The 22,485-nt window shown below is 35.2% G+C and overlaps 1 protein-coding gene across 3 annotated transcripts in view; it reads left to right on the top strand.

Annotated features, from left to right (window-relative positions):
- LOC129242465 (sodium- and chloride-dependent GABA transporter 1-like) overlaps positions 1–15,436 on the top strand; it is a 150,608-nt gene extending 135,172 nt beyond the window's left edge. For all 3 annotated transcript variants that reach the window (XM_054879111.1, XM_054879112.1, XM_054879113.1), the window contains 3 exons: positions 8,808–8,953; positions 9,167–9,303; positions 12,576–15,436. In XM_054879111.1, coding sequence (XP_054735086.1) covers positions 8,808–8,953; positions 9,167–9,303; positions 12,576–14,472 — 2,180 coding nt within the window. In that variant the 3' untranslated portion in view covers positions 14,473–15,436. The remainder of the gene's footprint in view (positions 1–8,807; positions 8,954–9,166; positions 9,304–12,575) is intronic.
- Positions 15,437–22,485: the final 7,049 nt, after the last annotated feature.

The following is a 22,485-nucleotide window of genomic DNA, read 5'->3' as shown; positions in this document are numbered from 1 at the left end:
ATAGCGCATGATGAGACAGACCTCCATTTGTATTGCGCCTTTTTTAGAAAGAAATTGTGTAGTTTCCCTTTAACAACGGTCAAGGGGACACCGATGTCTGATAAGGGGACAGCTGAAACCGGTTCTGTCGACCCTTTCCTGGCAAACCTATCTCCAATTTCATTTTCTTCTATATTCGTGTGATAGGAATCCAGATAAGGGAAATGTTTCCTGCACGTTCGAGACGTTTGAGTTTCTCCTAACAGAAGATCACCAGAAGAAAGCTGCAATACGGCGACGACAGAACCTTGATCGCAGCTTGACGTATTTTGCATGCTTGCAAGATCGTGAAGACCTCTGCTTGAAAAACTCGTTCGTTTCCAACAGTTTAAAGGAGACCGAAATGCTGGCTGATTTAGAAAAAAACTCCAGCTCCTCCTCCAGATTCCATCTTGGATACATCAGTAAAAACAGAGCTACCTATATCCGTGCCGACTCTCCCCTCTTCTTCTTTGTGTTGACAAAAAAGATCATATCTTTAGAACAAATCTGCTGTGAAACCATTCGTCAAATAAAGCTAAAGCCTTCCAAGCACTTTTATTTCCTTTGTAGACAACAGGCTTGCCAGTAAAATTTTTGGATGAACGAGGATTCACTGATTTCCCAATAACCATTTCTTTACTTTATGATTACCAGCTGCATTTGTATAAGCAAGGAACGCTATTCTCTCCTTACTAATCTTACGCCCCGAAGCCGGGTTTCTTTCGAGAGCACAGGAGATTTAAGATCTTCCAAAATAAGCCACACTCATAGTATAGCATATCTGCTCTAACTTAAATCCGTAATAGTTTTGTTAAATTTGTTCAAAAGGGGTTGATGGAGTTACTCTTATTTGATAATTTTCCTTCGCAAATTTTTAGCCTTTTTTTTAAGTTTGCAACAATTTTGGGCGGCCGCCGTGGCCGAATGGGTTGGTGCGTGACTACCATTCGGAATTCAGAAAGTGAGCGCCGGTTCGAATCTCGGTGAAAGGCAATGGCAAACCTCCGAGTGTATTTCTGCCATGAAAAAGCTCCTCATAAAAAGTATCTGCCGTTCGGAGTCGGCTTGAAACTGTAGGTCCCTCCATTTGTGGAACAACATCAAGACGCACATCACAAATAGGAGGAGGAGCTCGGCCAAACACCCAAAAAGGGTGTACGCGCCAATTATATATAATATAATATAAAAAAAATCTTTAAGCTAATCCTATTCAAGAAATGCCATTTGCAGAATGACTTCGTCGGTACTTCTCCGAGCTTTATTCCCAGAAATACAACGTAAAAAGAGCAGAAGAGAAAGACAAAGCAAAAAATGTTGCAAGCATCGAGGTAACGATTTTCTGATGTTGCAAGTACTGAGTACGTAAAACAATTGTATCGCAAGTATCCAGTATGTGCAAGAATCGAGTTTCTACTGTTTTAAATTAAAAAAGAAGCAAAGCAAAAGCAAACTTGTCAATATGTCCTGTTGTAAAGATATTTAACGCAATGCATATGTACGTATGTATGTGCCAATATCTATCTCGAGGGAAAGAAATATCTGGCAACATCTCTGCCGTTTGTGGTCTACCATTTATGAGGTAGCCTAAAACTAGGCAACAATATGCCCGCTATAACCGGTGTAGCGCTTGATAGGCTAATAAACAAACTTCCGGTGATACCACACACAAATACATTTACACATCCATTGGCTTAAAATGAGAAAAGTGAATTGTATAATATAAAATAAATACTGTAAATACTGACTTTTAATATTATAGTATTGTGTGTGGGAGCATGGCTCTTTATTGCATCTGCTTAGGGTAGCGATGGCTATTTTAGCCCTATGAGCTCCATGTGGGCGCAATTATTTTCTTTTTTCCAATAATTTATGTGGCTTCTTTATATAGAAACTTTACTTAAAATTAAAGTAGGTACTACTACAAAAAATATTATGTACGCGTTGTGACTATTTTTAAATAGGCAGATTTCATTGTTATTGTAATTTTATTATGGTAATAAACTTCGCGTGCAAAATATTAAAAAATATTTGTCTACACATTTAAAATGGCTCCAACTAACTAAATTATGTCCACACCTATTTCTTAAACGAATAAAGTTTTTTTTATTGCGTTACTAAAAGAAAAGGATATTTTCTCATTTTTGTAGGCACTTCTTTTTCTATAATTTTGTTTTTTGGTGACGAGTTTTGTGGCCACTAAAACAATCCCTTCTCTTCTTCTGGGACTCTTTCCAGGACAAATCTACGCATTATTTCGGGAATGGTCAGAATGACGTTCATGAAATTGACTAGTTCTATTGATCCATGTTTGGGTCCACCATGTTTGTAGCCAGCTTCATGCTATAAGCTTGTCTTCTTATGTCTATGTTTGCAATGCTTTGTTGAACTACGTCGAACTGCTATCTTTTTTACCGTATCCCAGTTTTCCTCGCGTTCAAGCTTCTTGCCCACATTGATCGATGGGATGGCGCCAATCTCTTTGAAGGAGGCATCTGCCGCAATTAAAGAAAGTGTCTTCGGCGTCATCGATCGTTGTTTCGCAGTATATGCACCTGGGGTTGCTTATATTACTCATACGGTGTAGGTATTTCTGAGTCATGAAATAGCCCACTTTTCCGAAGCTCCGCTGAATCCATTTGCTTATTGTAGGAATCTTCTTCAACATCCATCTGCCACTCGTTCCAGTGTCCCATCGGCTTTGGTACCGCTGTATGGTTTGGCATATCCGTTCCGCGGCATTATTGGTGGCGGGCCATGAGGTCAATAGGCATCATCACGAAAACGGCTGCGCCTGAGGCATTGAGGTAGGTTGGAGCAACTCTGAACGCTTGGGTTTTGCAGTTTAGCGCATGATCAGCCTTATTTTTCTCTAAATTTGACCACCCATGTTCGCCTTCAGTTTGCTTAGCAACCGCTGCTTTAGTAACCGCGTGCCGTATCTGGGCCCATAATGTAAGCCCGCCCCTAGTAAGACAAAATTTAACTCTGGATATCCGGCATTTAATAATAATTACTGGATTATTAAAAGAAATTTGCAACGCTGTGCTTTCGATTATTTTCAGTTATTTATAGATTAATTTTGTGAAGGGGAACTGAATATTTTTGTGTTTCTTCCAAATGATTAATATTACCAACATAAGTTCTCCAATTAAATAAACGTAGACAAACTTGACAGCTAATTTAATTAATCTTAAGTCTTGCTGTGAAAACGGGTAGATTAATTATCGCAAACTGATTCGGTTATCTCGCATACGTAAACAAACCCTAAAGCAATTCAGTTCGTAGCTTAGAAATCAGAAAATATTCACGTGCATCCATTCAAACACACACACACACACATATATATACATACATACATACATACATACATACAGATATACATACCTATGCGTATTTGTGACTTAGATGTTAGATATGAACTTCTGCAATGAAGCTCTACAGTGTTGGAGTTATATGTATTATTTTGGTGTTTGCTGGAAGGAAGTATATGTATACGTACATATGCCATTTGAAGGAATTCTGAGAAAATTCTTTTAGTGTGTATTCAATTAAATCTTCAAATCTTTAAATTTCTTAGTTGAAATGAAACCTTTAAAAAAATTTCAATTAAATTTAAAAGCCAAAAAAAAAAAAACATTCACTCTCAACCCTTAAACTATTGCGTATTCCTGCATAACACATACATACATCCACACATAGGCACCTCGGGTCGGTTGAACTCCCGCGTCAGTTGCATACGCCCCAGCAATTCGGCTCGGTAATAAGCATTCGTTTGGTTTGTACAGGGAACACATACCCGCGGTCGACACAATCAATGCAATGCGCATGCAACAGGTTCAGAGAACGAGAGAAGTTGCAAGCAGGATACAGCATGCAAGTACCAACATGCCCTCACATAACTTATGGCCCACCCATTGCCACCCAATTTTGGGTTCCATGCGAACGACTATGAACTTTAACAATCGCAAGTTTCATTGCTGTTGCAACAGTTTTGCAATTCACAGATGTATTTTCCGTATAAATTGGTATAAATAGAACATCCGTATGTTGAGCATTCAGGGCGGTCTGGTGTTCCGCAGTACACATCGGTTGGGCACAACCCGTTTCAAAATTGTGCCACCAAACTAACATACAAACTGAGTAACTAAAACAAATTGAATACTGAAAACTGGCAAATGATGATATGAATTTAATATACATACATACATACATACATATAAATGCAAACTTTCGTCAACTAAAATGGAAAATGATTTACAGTTCAAAATGACACACACAAGCAAAAATTGAATCTGACTCAAGGCAAAATCTCATATACATAAGGGCAAACGATAAAACGAACCAATGAAGAATAACTTGCGAAAACTAAAACTATATCAGATTTAATCAGATGCAAAAAAAGATTATCAATAAGAAGCCAACTATGCAAAAATCGAAAATCGACTTCAAAAATACCAGGAAAACGCATAACTCTAATAAAAAAAAATCAAAAAATCGCATCCGTGTGTCCCGTTTGAGTACAAACGAAAGTCCATACTCGCCGTCGTTCGGCAACAACCCACAATATCAGCCAGTTCTGGCGCAGATACATGTCGATGTTATGCCTTGGAGTTGTTGCAAGTTGTGGTGGAGCTCACTAAGAGGAGTTCGCCTAGAGACGAGAGTACAAATGTGCCAAAGCGGCGGCGAAATGGATCTGCAAAAATTAAAACCAATAGATGTTTGAGATTAAATTCCAGCAAAATGAAAACGAAAAAAACACCAACTAAAATGTCAAGATGAAAAAAAATCGACCTAACAAAAACACACAAAAGCTGCACAGAAAATGAAAGCAACTTAAAAAAACACTTGGCAAAACTGACGGAACACAAACTGTGGTGATCGCCCTTTTTTGAAAATGTTTGCAAGCCTTTTTAGTGTGTTTCTGAGCTGCTTTTTTTGCACTTACCGTTAGATTATTTTTAAAATTAAGTTATAATTTATTAGTGTACTTAAAGATTATCGATTGTAGTAAACTTTGTTGCCTAATTTTTCGTTACCAAAATGGAAGCTCGAAAATTTTGGTTTCATAGAAAGAAAGTTTTTTCATAGTAACTTTTTATAGAAATGTTAGTGACGTAGCCGAATGAGTTGGTACACGATATTGAAAGAACACTGTTTACTAATACCATTTTTATACGAAATTTTCGTATTTGTACGAATCTCAAAACAAAAAAATGTTTTTCAAAGCAAAACATAATTCCTAAAGGACTGTTATTTCGTCAATAACTACAAACAAGAAAATTTTGTAACTATTTTTTCTGACGGCTCTAAAGCAGCAAACACTTGTATCAGAGGTGATACGCTCCACACACGTTTGTATTTACTGCCGAGGCTTTTGCTATCCACAAAGCTTTAGAATATGTCATTCATTAAAAGGGCAAATTCGTTATATGTTCCGATTTTTTTTTCTGCTTAAACGCAGTTCAAAACATACGCAACAGCTCAACAATAATAGTCAAGATCCGTGAAATTTGCATTAAATATAGGAAGAAAATTGCTTTCCTCTGGGTATCTGGCCATGTCGGCATTTCTGGTAATGAACAAGCTGCTACTGCAGTGAAATACTTTGGATTAGCACCTACTTTTCAATATGAGACAAACGATTATAATGACCTGAAGAAAATATTACGCTCCCATCAAAAGAGATTTACAGAATGGAAAAATTACCAGCATTCATACTTCAACCTTAACCCGACTCCCGATAAACTTATCTACTCCAGCAATATCACTCGTCTATAATCAACCATTTTCACACGTCTAAGGATCGGACATACGCAAATAACTCACCAACATCTTCTCACTGGAAGTCCAAAACCAACATGCCCAATGCAGCAATATTATGTCCGTCGATCATACATATCTTCAACACTCAACATTTAGAGAGTATTAGGCAAAAACATTTAATTACTCACCAATATCAAAAATTGCTAAAAATACCTATGTAAATATTTTTAGAATTTTTAATTTCTTAGTATAATGTAATTTAAGATAATTATAATACTAAGAACTTACTTATATATTCGGAATCGATTAGGTTTAATATCTATATATTTTTCCTAATAAATAATAATAAAAGACTGCCTTATTAAGTATAATTTGTTCGTGTAAGAGCAATAAGTACATTTTAGAACTAGTCCAACTGTGCATTAAAATTGACATGTTATCTTTAGGTCGTGTCTACATGGATATCAGGTATTGTACAAGGTGGCGCAAAATGAATCATCCAATATTTTCGAATAACTTTTTTACTGAATAAAAAAATAATAATTTTCAGAAATGGAAATCTCTATTTGACCTTTCAATACTCCATTGCTTGTCTGTTCGTATACTGCAGCTGTCTACTTCACAAGTATCGGACTGACGTACGTCACCATTTGCCAAAATTACAAAAGTACAAATTTTCCGATAGGGTGACTAATTTCGCACCACCTTGTAAAAACAACTCGACAACGTAAAAAATAATGACTAATAACAGATTTGGTTATAACGAAAAAACTAACAGAAGCCGTTAATAATTTAAATAAAACTCGTCAGATGGGGACATATCTGATACATTTATAAATTGAATTTTCACTGTAGACTAATTTGAATTTTTTTTGTAATAAAAATTAATTGTTTTTGTTTTATCAATAAATACTTATGTAATATAGATTTCATGCTTACTTCTTTTGCATGGTTTTTTTTGTAAAAATATTTGGAGTGTTTTCATTTTACACGTTTTGTTAAAGTTGTGAAACATATGCCCAAATTTACCACTTGTCGCATGTATGTATGTTTTTACACGATTGTGTTTTGCACGAATTTCTCAGGAACGTACCTACTGTGAAAAAAGAGGGTTGGGACTACAGTCACATTTATTAAGATTCGAACAAACCCATAAGTTTGCACCAGTTACTATTTGCGAGCGTCAATTTTTCACTTTTCATATCTTTTTAGAAAAAAATTGGTTGTATATTAGATACTAATAATAGATACTAATAATGTAATTAAAAGAGTTAACTTAATAAATGTTATTACTAAATTTGGAGATATACGTGGAACGAAACTTGTGACATTTTAGGTTCACGTTGATTAAAGTGTGCATACAACTTCTTTTTAAAACTTACCAGTTTTTGATAAACTTTTTCAAACATATATTCTATTTTTTGTGTAAGTATTAAATTTACATAAAAGTCTTAGCTCTATTTACGGCGATTTAGAAACAATAGAGCAAACACACGAAAAAAAAACTACACTAAATTTAATATAGAAAGTGTTAGTGGAACACCCGGTCCATATACACGGGTACACTTGCATTCACAATAATAGCAGTGCGACGTTTTATAATGTTTTGCGTATTTATTTATTTTATTTATTTTAATTCAATTTTTTTTATGTTTTAGTTCATACTAAAACAAAATAATATACCTCAAAGTTTCACACTTTGTACGAAATTTCAAAAATGCAAAAAAGTCTCATTAAAATTTCAAACTTTTTTGATTCTTATTCTAGAATTTTTACTTCTAGAAAAATTTAGGTATGCAGTTCTGATCCCATTCAATTTTGTGCTCAAAAATTGCGTTTTTTTTAGACTATTCTTCGCATATAACGAATGCTAAATAAAAAAATTTCAAAAATCAACGCGATTTTTAAACGGGATCCCTACAAAATGCTGTATATCAAAATTCTTTTCGTACGAAATACTGTAAATTAACGTAACAAAATTCTGCAGTGACAAAATTCTGTATTTACAGAATTCTGTATTTACAAAAAATTCTGTATTGACAAAATTGTGTATTCACGAAATTCTGTACTGACGAAATTCTGTATTAACAAAATTCTGTATTGAAAAAATTTTGTGTTGACAAAAGTCAACGAAAAAAGGAGTTCTACGCAAAAATACGGTGGATTGCGTAGCCGGAGTCGGACTGATGAGGGTTATTTTTTTTAAGCGCGGCCGAAGGCCGCCCACGCGAAAAGAAGTTCTACGCAAAAATCCATGGATTCTATCGAAACTGAAGAAAAAAAGTCCGCAGTTTTTTTATAAAATTTCTTGAATTTCTTATCATTTAATATACTTACAGCATTTCGTCAATACAGAATTTTGTCAATACAAACTTTCGTCAATACAGAATTTCGTCAATACAGCATTTCGGTAATACAGAATATTTTTTACAGAATTTTGAAATACAGAATTTTGTATACAGCATTTTGTAAACAGAACATTGTATCATACAGCATTACGTACCCAACCCTTTTTAAACAACTTTAAACTTGTATTTTATTATGCCACAAGCTAATGAGCTATATTTGTGGAACCATATCAAGACGCACGCTACAAATAGGAGGAGGAGCTCGGCTATATACCTAACAGAAGTGCACGCACCAATTATTGGCATTTACTGCATTCTCGAAATTTTTCTAAAAAGTCTGATTAAATAGTTTAAATGTTTGAAGCCAATTTATTAAATTTTTTATATTTTGTACAAAGTTTGTAGTAGTTTGAACTATGTTTTTATAAAAATAAGATATAAAAAATTAAATAAAAAATAGTAGTCAACTAATTAGTGAAGACTTTACAATATGCCGTGCTGTTATTATTGTGAACCTAGCTGCACGCGTTTGCTTAATACGCATACAAATATATTACATTTATGTTTATAACACAAAACGATCTATGTTTATAAAACAATTTACATTTTAATACATGCTATCCTCACACGAATATTTTCTCACCTTCTAACTCTCTTTGTTCGTTTATACAGGCGCCTGCATCATCAGCCGTTTTGCGTCATGGCTATCGACGATTTGGGTATCACTGCAAGCCGTCTTGGCGGTGGCCTACATCGGCATGTTTATCTTCAATACGATGCCATTTCGGGAGTGTGTGGGCAATTTGAAGTTGGCACCGGTAAGTTGTTGTTGCTGTTACTGAAGACATATTGCCGACAAGTTGCTGTTACGAGCTTAATCTTAAAGACCGTGACTAATTATGCGAACAAATCGTTATTGGCAGCAGCAATGATTGATTCACTAATTCGCATATTTATTGGATTTTTATTACGGTTAAATGTACTCGTTTGTGATTAATGATTTTTATTGTATTTTCTTTGCAAACATTTAGAATGGCTACACAGTGACGGGCAACAGCGGTCAAGAATGTTTACAGCGCACATTTTTAACACCATTTTGGGAGAATCCAATGTATTTTGGCATGTTGGCTGTTGGACTGATCGGCATTTGGATTGTGGTGATGCTGTGGTTAGTATTGCAAATGAAACTCAAGTAATTAGTAATAATTAAATAATGATTAGCTAAAGAGTTATACTCTTTATGTACATATTTCCTTCCTATATGAGTTATGTATGTACGCCATACGTAAATACTAAAATTAAGGTTCATAGATATGAATTGGATTAAAAAGTCCATGAAAATTAGAATATTTAACTTTGCTTCCCAATCCCGGAAATTTTGTATTGCATATTGTGTGCTAAACCTTCATTTTTTATTCCATAAATTATTAATTTAACTGCATATATTTATAAAATTGGCACTTACAAGATTTATTCAAAGACCTCATTTCAGCCTCCGTTGAACGGCGCCAGGTGGTTCGTGATCTGCCTACAATGCGTCCTGGCTGTTGAAAGGGGATCCATCGCAGCGACTGTTTGGCGATGTTGTCGTTAATCTTCCTCAGAGTGTGGCCGATCTATTGCCATTTCTTTCTGCGGATTTCAGTCGCCTCATCGGATTGATGGAAGGCTAATCAGTGATTCGGTGTTAGAGTAGTTCGAGGCTTGAGTTGTGTGACTTTATTTGACACAATTTTCGAACAGAAGTGTTGAGAGAACTGAATTTTTCAAACTGAACGAGAGAGTTTGCATTGACTTGGTGTAGGATGATTCGTTTTCGGCGCTTGGTTTTACTTAATTCTCCGGTAACTTTTGGCAACAAATTGACAGGCAACAGAACTGAGTGTTTTAAGTTTATTTAGTGGTACAGTTGCTGCATGACTAGATTTTCTGGAAAAACAGGCAACAATTTGCTTTGCGATGCTTCTTCTGCGAACAATTTTTGCTGCATTATGCTCGCCTTGGCACACCCATACTGCCTATTGATGTTTTTTTCCAGCTTATAGGCATAGATCCACGATTCGTCATCTGTTACGATGTCCTAACCTAACCTAAGATATCTTAGATGGAACATTTCGTTCCAATAATTTATACGAGTACTTTTTGGGGCAAATTATGCGGTATGAACCTTTAAATTAAGAAGCAACGAGAACAAATCTGCTTAACGACCAAATGTTTAGGCAATATTGAATGTGTGCTAGCCCCACCAAGGCCCAAGAATGCCTCTATTTTGCGCTATGTCACATGACAATCTTGCGTTATTAATTGACGCACAGAATCCATTATTTCTGTCCTTTTAGTCGAAAGATGTCGTAAAAAATAAAAAAATTTGCATAATAACTACTCATTCTGCCTACTACTCATATAGCCTTTCGACGACATTTGGTTTGAAGTGCCGCATTGGCAGCTCATACAAGTATTGCGGCATGATTCTCAAGGCCTCGAAGCTAGCAGCAAAGTGTAGACCGACCGACTGATTCGTAGCTACGTCATGACTGAAAAATAGTGCCCATATCACTCAACTTAAATTACCATCTCCATCTTCTACTTCGTGCTTACGCTTACTACGATTATCAGTTTCGCCGCACATCGTGTCGCGTCAGTCATTGGTGTGCTGTTGAATTCATACATAGTACAACCTGTGGATTTATGAAATAAATCTTTGTAATTTATATGCCAAGATATATTAATTAATTTATTTATTTTTAACACCAAACTTTTCTCACCTTTGCGTATTTAATGATTTATTCATATGTACGTATGTAAGTGTGTTTGTGCGTAGTAGTAAAGATTATTTAGGCATATCGTTGATGTGAACATCCGCATTATTTTTTATATTAGTTTGGCATATTCCTAGCTAATATTTTTATGTAAATTTTTTGGATGGCAATCTTGTTGAATTTTAATTTCACTACTATATTATTTTTTTTATGTTTTTTCATTCAAATTTATTTAAGTGTATTTTTTTCATACCGATGATTCCATTGTTTGTCAATCTTTATTTTTTGTTTTTAATTGTACTTGTTTGGGTATTTGACTGATTTCTTTTTTTTTACCTGTCAAATAAAATCAAATGAAGCCATGGTTTTACTTCATATAATATTCATAAAAGAATTATTTGCATTTTTAATATCGTTTTAATTACAAACTTGTTTGATTTTCCCATTTGACATTAATTCATGTTCTAATCTGACATCATATGCCACAATTCGTTGGTAACTAAAAAAACTGTTAAGAAATGATGATATGCATGAACAGTCAGTGCCACTAATGCTCGTACCAGTGTTTTCTTGTAATACTTTCAATGTTTTCAGAAATTTCTTTTATTTATTTATTGTAAAACAATTCTAATTAAAAAAAGGGCAAGTCGATAGTCTAAGACTTTTTAAGCACAAAAACAATCGATAAACCTTCAAAATATTTATTGGGATTCCTTCAATTCAACCCGTTCAACTTGAATAATATATGAAGCAAGAGTATTCAAAGCAAAATTTTGAATTGTCAGCTATTAACGGTTTAAGGGTTATCAGGAACGCTTCCATTTAATGTCCGCTTAAATAGCGAAAATGAGCAAGACTGCTTGAAAATATTCATAATTCTGAGTTATCAACGGTAGCCACTTCAAACTTGCGCAAAATTATTCTAAAATCTAGTGAGCTACAAAACTGCACATTTCGAAAAACTCTAAAAATCGAAATATGTAAATATTTTGAAATTTGCTGATTTTTTATAGAATTAAATTTTTGAAATTTTCATGAAGTTAGTAGGCTTCCTGTAAGTTTTGGTTTAATTCGGTACTATTGATGCATACGGTTTTTTTATAGTGCGAACTATATAAATGGTGCTTACACCCTGTGGTATGCGTCTTGATGTTTTTCCACAAATGAAGGAAGCCACAGTTTTAAGCCGTCTCCGAAGTGCAGATATTTTTTATGAGGAGCTTTTTCCTGACAGATTGGAGGTTTGCTATTGCCTGCCCAGGGGCGACCGCTATTAGAAAAAATTTGTTTGACATTTTAGTGTTAAATGCACGGAGACTCGAACTTACGCACTTCCTTATGGTAGCCATGCACCAACCATTCGGCTGCGGCGGCCAGTATATATGTGCATATATATTTATTAGATACTTTTTTTTGGACATTGCGAAAACAACTTGTACGGTTTCCATAAACTCTTACTGTACATAAAGATTTTACTAAGACTAACTTTATTCTTTGAAATACCAAGAAAAGCTATTTATAGCTGCCGTACACTCTTACATTAAAAAAAAAAAAATTTGTTAAATTTTGTTTCTTTTTGTTTTTGCTTGCAAAACAAAAAAGCGAACAATAATTTTCTTTGCAAAAAACTAACAATTGTAAAAAATTTCAAATTTTTTCTTCTCTGTTTTTGTTCTTTTAGCACTCACAATGGTCGTTTCTTGCGTCGCAGCCTCTTCTTTTTCGGCATTCTCGGCTTTGCGCTGCTATGTTGCCTGACCGGCTGGGAAGTGCACAACTCCTTCCAGCGCTCCTACTTTCCCGAGTTATGGCCATTCGATTCGTCACTCCTACTGGACTCCAACATTTGGTTCAACGCATTGATGCAGGTACTCTTCGCCACGAATTGCGGTTTTGGCGCTCTACCAGCAGTCACAGGCAAATTCCTCTACAAAGGTGATGCCGTACGCACTTCGATCGTGTATCTTTGCTTCAATTTGCTTGTGAATGCTATTGCCGTCACACTCTTTATGGTACAATTCGACCTCTCGGCTAATAGTGGCGTAATGATTGAGGAACTCAAACCGCTAACCGCCGTGTACGATCGCGTCCTATACGACCGGCCCAGCAATGAGCTAATCGCGCGTATCATACCCATACTAATCTATTCGCTGATCGTGATTTCCGCCATTGTAGCAACTACAGTGTCCATCTACACGGTTACACGCTTGGTGCCCCGTCATCCGAATTACGTCATCAGCTTGGTGGCGCTTGTTATGACGATCATATCGCTGGCGGCGCCGAAATTCATTATAGCGCGCATTTTGGATATACGAGTCGTCGGCACAATCTTAATTACAGCGCTTGTCTTTGAGCTGATTGCGATCTGCTGGATTTATGGCGTCAAAAATATCTACACCGATTTGGAATTCTCAATTGGTCGGCCGATCTTCAAAGGTTGGATGTGCTTGTGGTGTATTTGTCCAGCCATACTTACCGCTGCGCTGGTGTGGTGGTGTTCCGATGACGATCAGTATGATTTGCTGGCAGAATATGTGCCGCGTTGGGCGCCTATTCTACTCGCATTAGCAGTGACTTTTATAATTGCTTGTGTGCAAATATTCCGGCAAGTTGAGTATAATTTCTTCGGTATGATATGCGAAGCATCGAAGCCGGCAAAAGAGTGGGGGCCAACTGATCCATTGGCGCGTCATGCCTGGAAGCAGTGGCGTTCAGTGTGCCAAGATACTGGCCGTCGTGATTTCACGCTCCGCAGACGTGGTACACGCGACTACACGCACTCGATCAAGAAGGGGCAATATTCCAACTCCGGTAAATATGCCAATGGACATGTCACGCAGCAGAATTGGAAGCAATCAACCACCGGTAATAGTTCGCCCAATTATAGTGGCTCCATGTTTGGAGATTCGGCAATCGAAGAGGATATAAGCGTAGATAAGTTTCCAGTGGTAGCGCAGCAATTTATGCCCTTCCAAAGTAGCGATGGCAAACCGTTGCGCTATTCAAACCGCTCACGCGCCCAACCACAACAGCGCACCAGCGCACAACAGCAGCAGCATCAACATAGGGAGCAGCAAAGACAACAAACACAACATCAACATCAGCATGAACATAACGAAGATGAAGAATTGCCTTTGCCTTCACCACCACCACCTCCCGCTCATGTGCATGCAACGCGTGCGCCCTCCATGCACATAGAGAAACATCGGGAGATTGTCTACATTAGAAGACTATCGGAAGATGGGCGCCACGCTACACGTATAGAGATAACACCGTCCAATGAGTCGATAACATATGGCAGCACGAACGCCATCACTGCCAATGGAGGTGCGCGTAATCCTATGAGCCGTGTCAGTGGCAGTGGTTCGCAAGGTGTCGCTCATATAAAGCGCTCTTCCAGTGCCAGCATGGCCAAACACAATCGACACTCAGTCGCAAGTGTAGGTGTCGGTGGTGGAGGAGCTGTGGCAGCGAGCTTAGGAGCCAAATTACCACCACCAAATTCGAACGGCAGCGCGGATCACATCTGCTGGCGGAAGTTCACCGTAAATCCGCAAGAATACTCCACGGAGCTGTGAGGAGCATGCGAAAAAAACAAAAATAATAAATAAGAAATGCATACATACATACATACACACATGCAACAATCTTATATATATATATATACAACAAAAGACTTTTCCGTACCCAAGACAAATTCGTTATAAAATAATTGTAATTATAAAATAATTTAGGTTGATAAGAGACGTTTAGTAGTTGTAGTTGTAGTAGTGAAAACCATAAGCACTTAGACAATTCCAAATTGAATTAGACTCGTCGCATAGTAATTTTTTAAATTAAAATAAAAGAAAATAAATATAAAATACCTGTAATACTAAATATATATAAGAACTACGAATAAATTGTAAATAATACCCAATTAAAATTTATGAAAAGATATTTTTGTAAGCTTTAAATGAGGAAGTGCGAAATAAAATGACTAACACGAATAATAATTACAATGAATATTACACGAAACGCTTTTGTTGATAGATCATTTGTGGAAATAACTGGCGCGAGCGCTTGAGAATAAAACTACATTTGTGTACAATAACACGAAGGAGAATTGATACGACAAAAAAAACAATATATATATATATGAATAAGTAAATTAATATAATAATTTTAACAGGGAATTCAAGATAACAAATTTATTAAATTGTTCTAATCAAAATATTAGCTTTAGTGCTCACAAAAGTATGCAAAGAAAAACTTCTAAATCTCTCATGTGTGAATTTCTTGTTTCATACAGAACATTGAACGTTTATCAGATGAATTAAAATTATGTATGTGAACCGAAATAAGTTTTACTAACAATTAAAAAAATACTTATGGACCTTTAAATTAAGCAGCAAATGTATATTGAATTTATATTTGTTGAGCCAGACCAATGACTGGATTTTTTGTCGGCTGATGTAGCTGAAGAATACAACGAAAAACAATATGATATATGGTATATAGCTACGAGGAAATTAAATAAAAGGAGAAATATTTTGAAACAAATATGCCAAAGTGTTTTTAATTTATTGCCATGATTTTATTTGAAAGGCTTGCTTACTTGTGACATTAGAGTTTCGACCTTCACTTACGAAAAGTTGCATTTAAGAAGGATGAAGAAATTCGAAAAAATAGATCCCTTTTGGTAAAAATGGTAGCAAAAAAGCACTTAAATGGAAACAAACTGCGAAAGTTTGAAAAAATAAATTCAAATCAATATTTGAATAACAATTTGTATGTACAATGTAAGTAATTTCATATGTGCAATCTTATTTCAATTTGTGAACAATAGATATTTTAGGAATAAGCGAGATCAAAATAGAAAAACGGCTATCTTCGCTGACGGTACATGCATTTTAGCAATCGGTGATGATGAGACTTATTCCACTCGTAAACACTAGGAGGACGTTAACAAAATCATTGTATGTCTGCTATCTCGGCAGCCTTTTCATAAAATATGGCGAATCAGCAGCAGTTATTCGCAATCGCATATCAAAAGAACGTTCTGCCTTTGGTATGCTACCTAAACTTTGGAGACCGGCGCACATATCCACACTTACGAAGTTGCAGATTTTTGACGCTAACTTAAAATCGGTGATACAATATGGTTGTGAGACGTGGAACCTGAATACGTGCGACTCGCAAATGTTGCAAACTTTTTATTTGGTTTCTATGCAAAATGATGCACATATTCGGGCCTTAAACCATAAGTAACTCCGACTTATGGGCTATTATTATGAGTTATTGATCTCAAATGGAAGTGGTTCAGCTATGCATCGCGTAAACCACTGGATGATCTCACAAAAGTTGCGTTGGATTGGAACCCCCAAGTGAGTCGCAGATTCGGGAGACCAGCCCACACCTGAGGCGATGGGGGGAAGTAGAAGCGCAGAAAGCAGGTTATTCGCAGAGATAAATAAAATTTCTTGCTTGAAATAAATCAAATTATAATCTGTTTGTTCAGGCCTTATGTTCCACCTAGGAACCACGGCGTATAAAATTTAATGACACTAAATTAATACATGTAGATTTCACCAATTAAAAAATCTATATCGTCCTTTATATGTACAAATCAAGCACGAAAACTCCCCACTGCAACACTGCGAAATACTTAGGAATGACACTTGATGCGAAATTCTGCTGGAAAGAGCACATTAAAATAAAACATGCTGAATTAAACCTTAAAATGCAAAGATTAAATTGGCTTATAGGAAGAAGTTCACCTCTTTCCATTCAAATTAAAGTTTTAGCTTATAGTCAAACATTTAAGCCTGTGTGGGCTTATGGCATACAGCCCTGGGGCTGTGAAAAACAAACACAAAGATTTAAAAAGGCGCACTAAACGCTCCATGCTATGTAAGAAACGTTGACTTACATCGTGACCTTGTTTTGTTACAATTTAAAACAGTCTCCAACAAGTCAGGAAGTACTAAGATGGGTTTTTAGGTAAATTCGACGTCCAATTTGTCTTAGGTGTGTTGAGACAATTGAACACAAAAAGACACCTTAATTTAAAAAAAAGGAAACTGTGAACGTTTGAAAGAATGAACCTTCCAGTGTTTATATTAACTCTATTTAATTTCCATTGTTTTCAACATAAATTGGCTATTTTAGCACTTTGTTCTTGGTTTATTCTTTTTACTCTGCAAAAGTTTGAGTTACGCTTTGCTGTGCATGCATGTCCGTAAAGCATTCTGTACCTGCTAGACTGTACGTAGGTAGTACTGAATGGGTCCGAGCTCTTCCATATACTCACACTTCTACACAATTTGATCTAATTCTCAATATTTTGCAGTAGTTGTGCCATTATTCAATTAAAAAATAAACTTCAACGATCATACGCCTGATTCCTTGCCTCATTTTACTATTGATCTAATAGCACAGTCAAGCATATTCATTCACAATATTTATTTCTTTTGTTATTTGTCTCTTTGTGTATGCAAACTCTACAATTATTTGCTCTTAAAATATGCATTTGTATCATATAATATCAAACCGAAACCGGAACTTAAAATATTTGAGTCAATAAATAGTAGTAGTAGTTTTCACTAAAATTAAAAACAAAATTCCTAAAGTGATTTTATAACAAATATTATAATTTGAAAGTGAATGTGAATAGGGAAAAAATAAATATTTCCACAAACTCTATAAATCCATCTGTTTGTATCTCATCGAAACGGAATGTTCATTCTTTCAAATGTTCAAAGAATGTATTTTATAAAAAGCAATAAAATTGAGGTTCTAGTTCGTGTTCAATTGAATCGTCCATTCGCATTTGCCGCAAATGGGATGTCGGATTTTCTTGAAAACCCATCTTATGTGAGGTGGTTTATTTTCATCTAAAACAAGTTAGGAAGGCTGAACTCGTTCCGTACTGAACTTTTTATAACCGGGCACATTTTAATAAAATTTAAATTCGACTGCCTGTTAATTTTTGGAATAAAACAAACCCATACACATTGAAAGTTATAGTTTCTAACATTAAACTGACGGACGGAAGTTTAGTTTAAAAAAAAAATAAATAATTGGCGGGAACACTTCTGTTAGGCGTTTGTCCGATCTACAGGTCCTATTTGTGGGGACGCACACCACATGTTGATGTTTTTCCACTCCGAACGGCAAATAAGGAGCTTTTTCGTGGCAGAGATACACGCGCTTGCGTTAACACCTCTCTGGTCCCATGCCCTTAGTGAGCGTAGCCTCTGCACGCACTGTATGATAAATTAGAGATTTACCTCAAATGATGACAGAACTTTGAGTAAAACTTGGCTGCCCCTTAATATGAAGTTACCTAATCTAAATTTCAAAAAAATTATCATTTAATACAAAAAAAAAAAAAACAGAACAAAAATCTATGAAATCTTTCCACTTAGTTTTTTTAAATTATATTGGGAATTTATTTACAAGAACTCTAGGAAACAGTGAATAAATATGAGAGAAAAAAGCTTAAATAGAAAAAACTTAAATAAAAATAAATTAAAAATCTGAGCGTATTATAAAATATGTTATTAAAATATGCGCTCAAAACAGACATAGAATTTAACTAGTTGCGATAAAAAGTTCGAATGCACTCTTGCTTTGAAAATATAATTACATGAATTTTGCAGACGTGAAGCGCCTAAGAATATTTGAGAGCAAAATATTGCGTTATGGCTCAATTTACCGGTTTGCCTGTCTTGTTGAGAGGATGCGGATAGCACTGAACATTTTTTTGTGAGTATCCTGCATTTGCTGGAACAAGACTGCGAATTTTGGGTTCTGCTGCCATAAGAATGGGAAAACTCTCACAAGACTAACTACTTCTATTTCTCTATACTACCCTTTCCTTTTCCTTCAGTTATTTCTCTTCCTCCTTGACTATCTACCCTTTCACTTTCCAGAGCTTCCTAACGGACTTTTTAATCTGAGTGGACCTATCAAATCTGCTTTTTGGCTTGACTTTACAAACTTAAAATAAATTCGGCCAATATGCGAAACAGATACAGATTGCATAATCACGTACAATAAGGATCTGCTAAGTGTCAACGCATCAGATGGGCAGGTCAAATTATCCACATGGATTATGGTGGGTTACAAAAACTTCTGCTGAACTACCTCAAATAATGACAGAGCTTTGAGTGAAACTTAGCTGCCACTTAATATCAAGTTACCTAACCTAAATTTAAACAAATTTCGTCAGGCGTCTCCAAGGCTGAATCCAACCCAACATTCAGCAAACGCATCATTACTCAGTACAGTAAAAAAAGAAAACGTTGCGCACGGTTTTTATTCCGTGGTATTGTACTTCCACCGAAGCCTGCCGCAGGATTATCTATTCTATACCAAATCGAATACAACAAGTCATTGACAATCATGGTGGGCACAGTGTTTATTGATTAAACTTCGATAATTTAAGCGGCATTTTTTAACAAAATCACTAAGTTCTTTTTATTTCGTATCTATTTAATTTTCGTACCTATTTTAACGACCACATGAATATTTCCTTTTTGTTCCCATTGCCACTAGTTTAAGTTTTAAGAGAGGTTTGAATTATTATTTTTATTTGTTAGTCGATGAAATAAAAACCAGATACAATTTAATATCAGTTGTTTTCGATTTAAAAAAATTGCATTTTCCGTGTGAACGTAAGGGGTACCTATTTCAATGACCATACCCTATGATCAAAACGTACCGGGAAGGTGATGTTGACTGCTTTCTTCGATTACCAAGTCGTAGTGCACCATGAGTACCTTCCATCGGGCCAGAAAGTCAATAAAGAATATTATTCATCCGTTTTTAAGCGCTTGAGAGATGCTGCACGTCGCAAACGGCCGGAAATGTGGGCAAACAATTCTTGGATTTTGCATGATGATAACGCACCAAACACCAAGTAAATACCATTGTGCAAACATCGTATTCACCTGATATGCCCCCGTGCGACTTCTTTTTGTTTCCCAAGTTGAAGTTACCACTTCGTGGAAGGAGATTTCAATCAATAGAGAAGATCAAAGAGAATGCGACCAAGGAGTTGAAGTCCATCCCTTCGTCGGCCTACCAAAGGTGCATGGAGGACAGGGTTAAACGTTGGCACATGTGCGTTGCTTCAGACGGGTCATATTTTGAAGAAGATAAAATAAATTTACCTAAAATTTAACTCTGTTTTGTTTTATTTAAACATTCTCGGTACTTTCTAATCATAGGGTATGTGCATATGCATTTGCACATACTATATGTATGAGGTCTGGTTTTTTATGAGAAGCTTTTTCATGGCAGAAATGCACTCCGAAGTTTGCCATTGTCTGCTAAGGAGCAACCGCTACTTGCTACGTATTTGGTGTTTCATTCCCATAGTGGGTTTAGAACACCGGCCCTATTAAATGGTTGATATGCACAAAACGGCTACGACGACCACCAAGATTTATATTATATAAAGCGTATACAAATTTAGCAAACTATTAAAAGGCAAATAAACACAGCAAGGAAGGCTTGGCTTAATAGCTCAGTTTATCTTGAACATTATATTTAATTGGACAGTGAACATTATGAACAGAGATGACCAAAATATGCATAAAAATTAGTTTTAAGCACTTTAAACAGCTCGAAAAATAAACACAATATGCTCTTAAATAAGCTGAATGAACAAAAAGTTTTACTTAAATTTTTCAAAATTTTTATTCAATATTATCAAAAGTGCAGTGTAAAATTACAATGTTTTTTAAATTATCATTAAAAAAATTCAATCTCTGGTAATTTAAAATTGTTGCAAAATTGGAATATCTTCTCTCCACACCCGGAGATGTAGTTCAAAATAAATTAAATTAACTTAATTCTGTTTGGGATTACTTCGATAGATTTTCACTCCTAGTTTCGGAGTCACCTAATAATAGATTTTAAAAATAAAAAGCTTTCATTATGTTTTTAAATTTTTATTTTTTATCTTCACTAATATAAACGAAGAAAATGTGTTAAAGAAAAGTTGCATAATAAATCAACCTACACAAAATTACTTATACATAATTCATCCGACTGATGAAAGAAGATGAAATATTTTGTAGTGGTAGAAATAGGGGTCATTATCTTCAAATGGCATTTGCCTACCTTTTGACAATTCAGCCGACAAGTTTTGGGGCAGAAAGATGTTTTTTATCAAGACTTATTGTTTGTAACTGGTTCTGCTCAAGATTATAAGACTCCTGTTTAAATTATTTGCCGTTCTTAAATTTTTAAACTTTTTATGTAGAATCCAAATCGGAATGGTGGACCAGCCTTAATATACAGTCAGCGTCAAAAGAAGGGTACGCCAAATATTGAGAAGTTTTGACTATTTGTTTAATTATTTAATTATTTAATTATTTATTTATTTCAATTATTTTTTTATAAAACAAACACACTACAACAAAAACCATATAACGGAAAGTTTTAAACTTTATAAAAAACTTATAAAAATTTGGAAAGTTTTCATCAAAATTTCAAACTTTGTATTCAGAATTTTTTGATAAAATTCGGTTAAAGATACAGTTTTATAGATCACTGAATTTTGACATAATAAGGTACAAGTTCCGAGTGGCTCAAAGATAGAGTGGATTTTTGGCAGTTTTTTTGCAGGTGGCCTTGTGCATTTTCTCCGTTTATTTGTTTATATAGTATGTGGAAAAATACACTCAACACCGTCAGAAGAAAACAAATTGAAATGAAATGAACTAAGTGAATAAACAATAAAAACTTGTCAAATCGTAGCGTACACTTTCTTTTGACATTATATTTGTATGTACGTGTATGTGTGCATGTATTTCTACTTTGACGAACTATAAGTTGTTGTAATTTTTTCTGAGCTAAAACCTCATGCTTAAAAGTATTTACTAAATTTTTGTTTTAAAAACTTTAAGTCTACAACTTTGTTAAGTTTTAAATTTCTATGCGATTTTTAAAGATTTTTGGTATTTTTGAATATATTGTTCAAAGCGTGGCTGATCTCGAGGTAAACTTGATATTGGTTTTTGGGTAGAAGCGCACAATAAACTAGTTTAATAAAATTAAAATTAAAGCTAATAAATATCTTCTTGAGATGTGCTGCGACTTTTGTATATTAACGCATTTGTGTTGGTGTTTAATGACACTAAAACAAAAAAATAAAAATGTCTTTACTGAACTGTTGGTGTTTAGCTGTTTGGTAAGTTGATCGGCTGATTGGTGGTTCGCTAAGTTTCGTAGACCAGCCAAATCAAATGTGTTTAAAAGATTTCTGAAATTTTGTTTTTTCTGTACAGTAATTTGTTGTTGCATATTTCACATATAATTTAATTTAATTTTTTGGGTTGGTTGCTTGAGACTTGCTCAACCTTGAATGTGGAAGAACATATGAAGAGTCACAGAGTCACAAAAAAAACTAAAAAAATTTATACCCATAAATAAAACAAATGAAATGCGTGGACGACCGAATAGTTGTCGCTGAGATGAGCAAACTAGTGTGAGATTTTCTTTTTCAATGCTGCACAAAAAGCGTAACGGCTTAAATTCTAAGTCATTATTTACAAAACATACACACATACGGCAGTGTTAGTTTACGCGATTTTTTT

The sequence above is a fragment of the Anastrepha obliqua genome, chromosome 3 (assembly GCF_027943255.1).
Source record: "Anastrepha obliqua isolate idAnaObli1 chromosome 3, idAnaObli1_1.0, whole genome shotgun sequence".
In the NCBI taxonomy this organism is placed as follows: domain Eukaryota; kingdom Metazoa; phylum Arthropoda; class Insecta; order Diptera; family Tephritidae; genus Anastrepha; species Anastrepha obliqua.
This window is presented reverse-complemented; position numbering and strand designations above follow the sequence as displayed.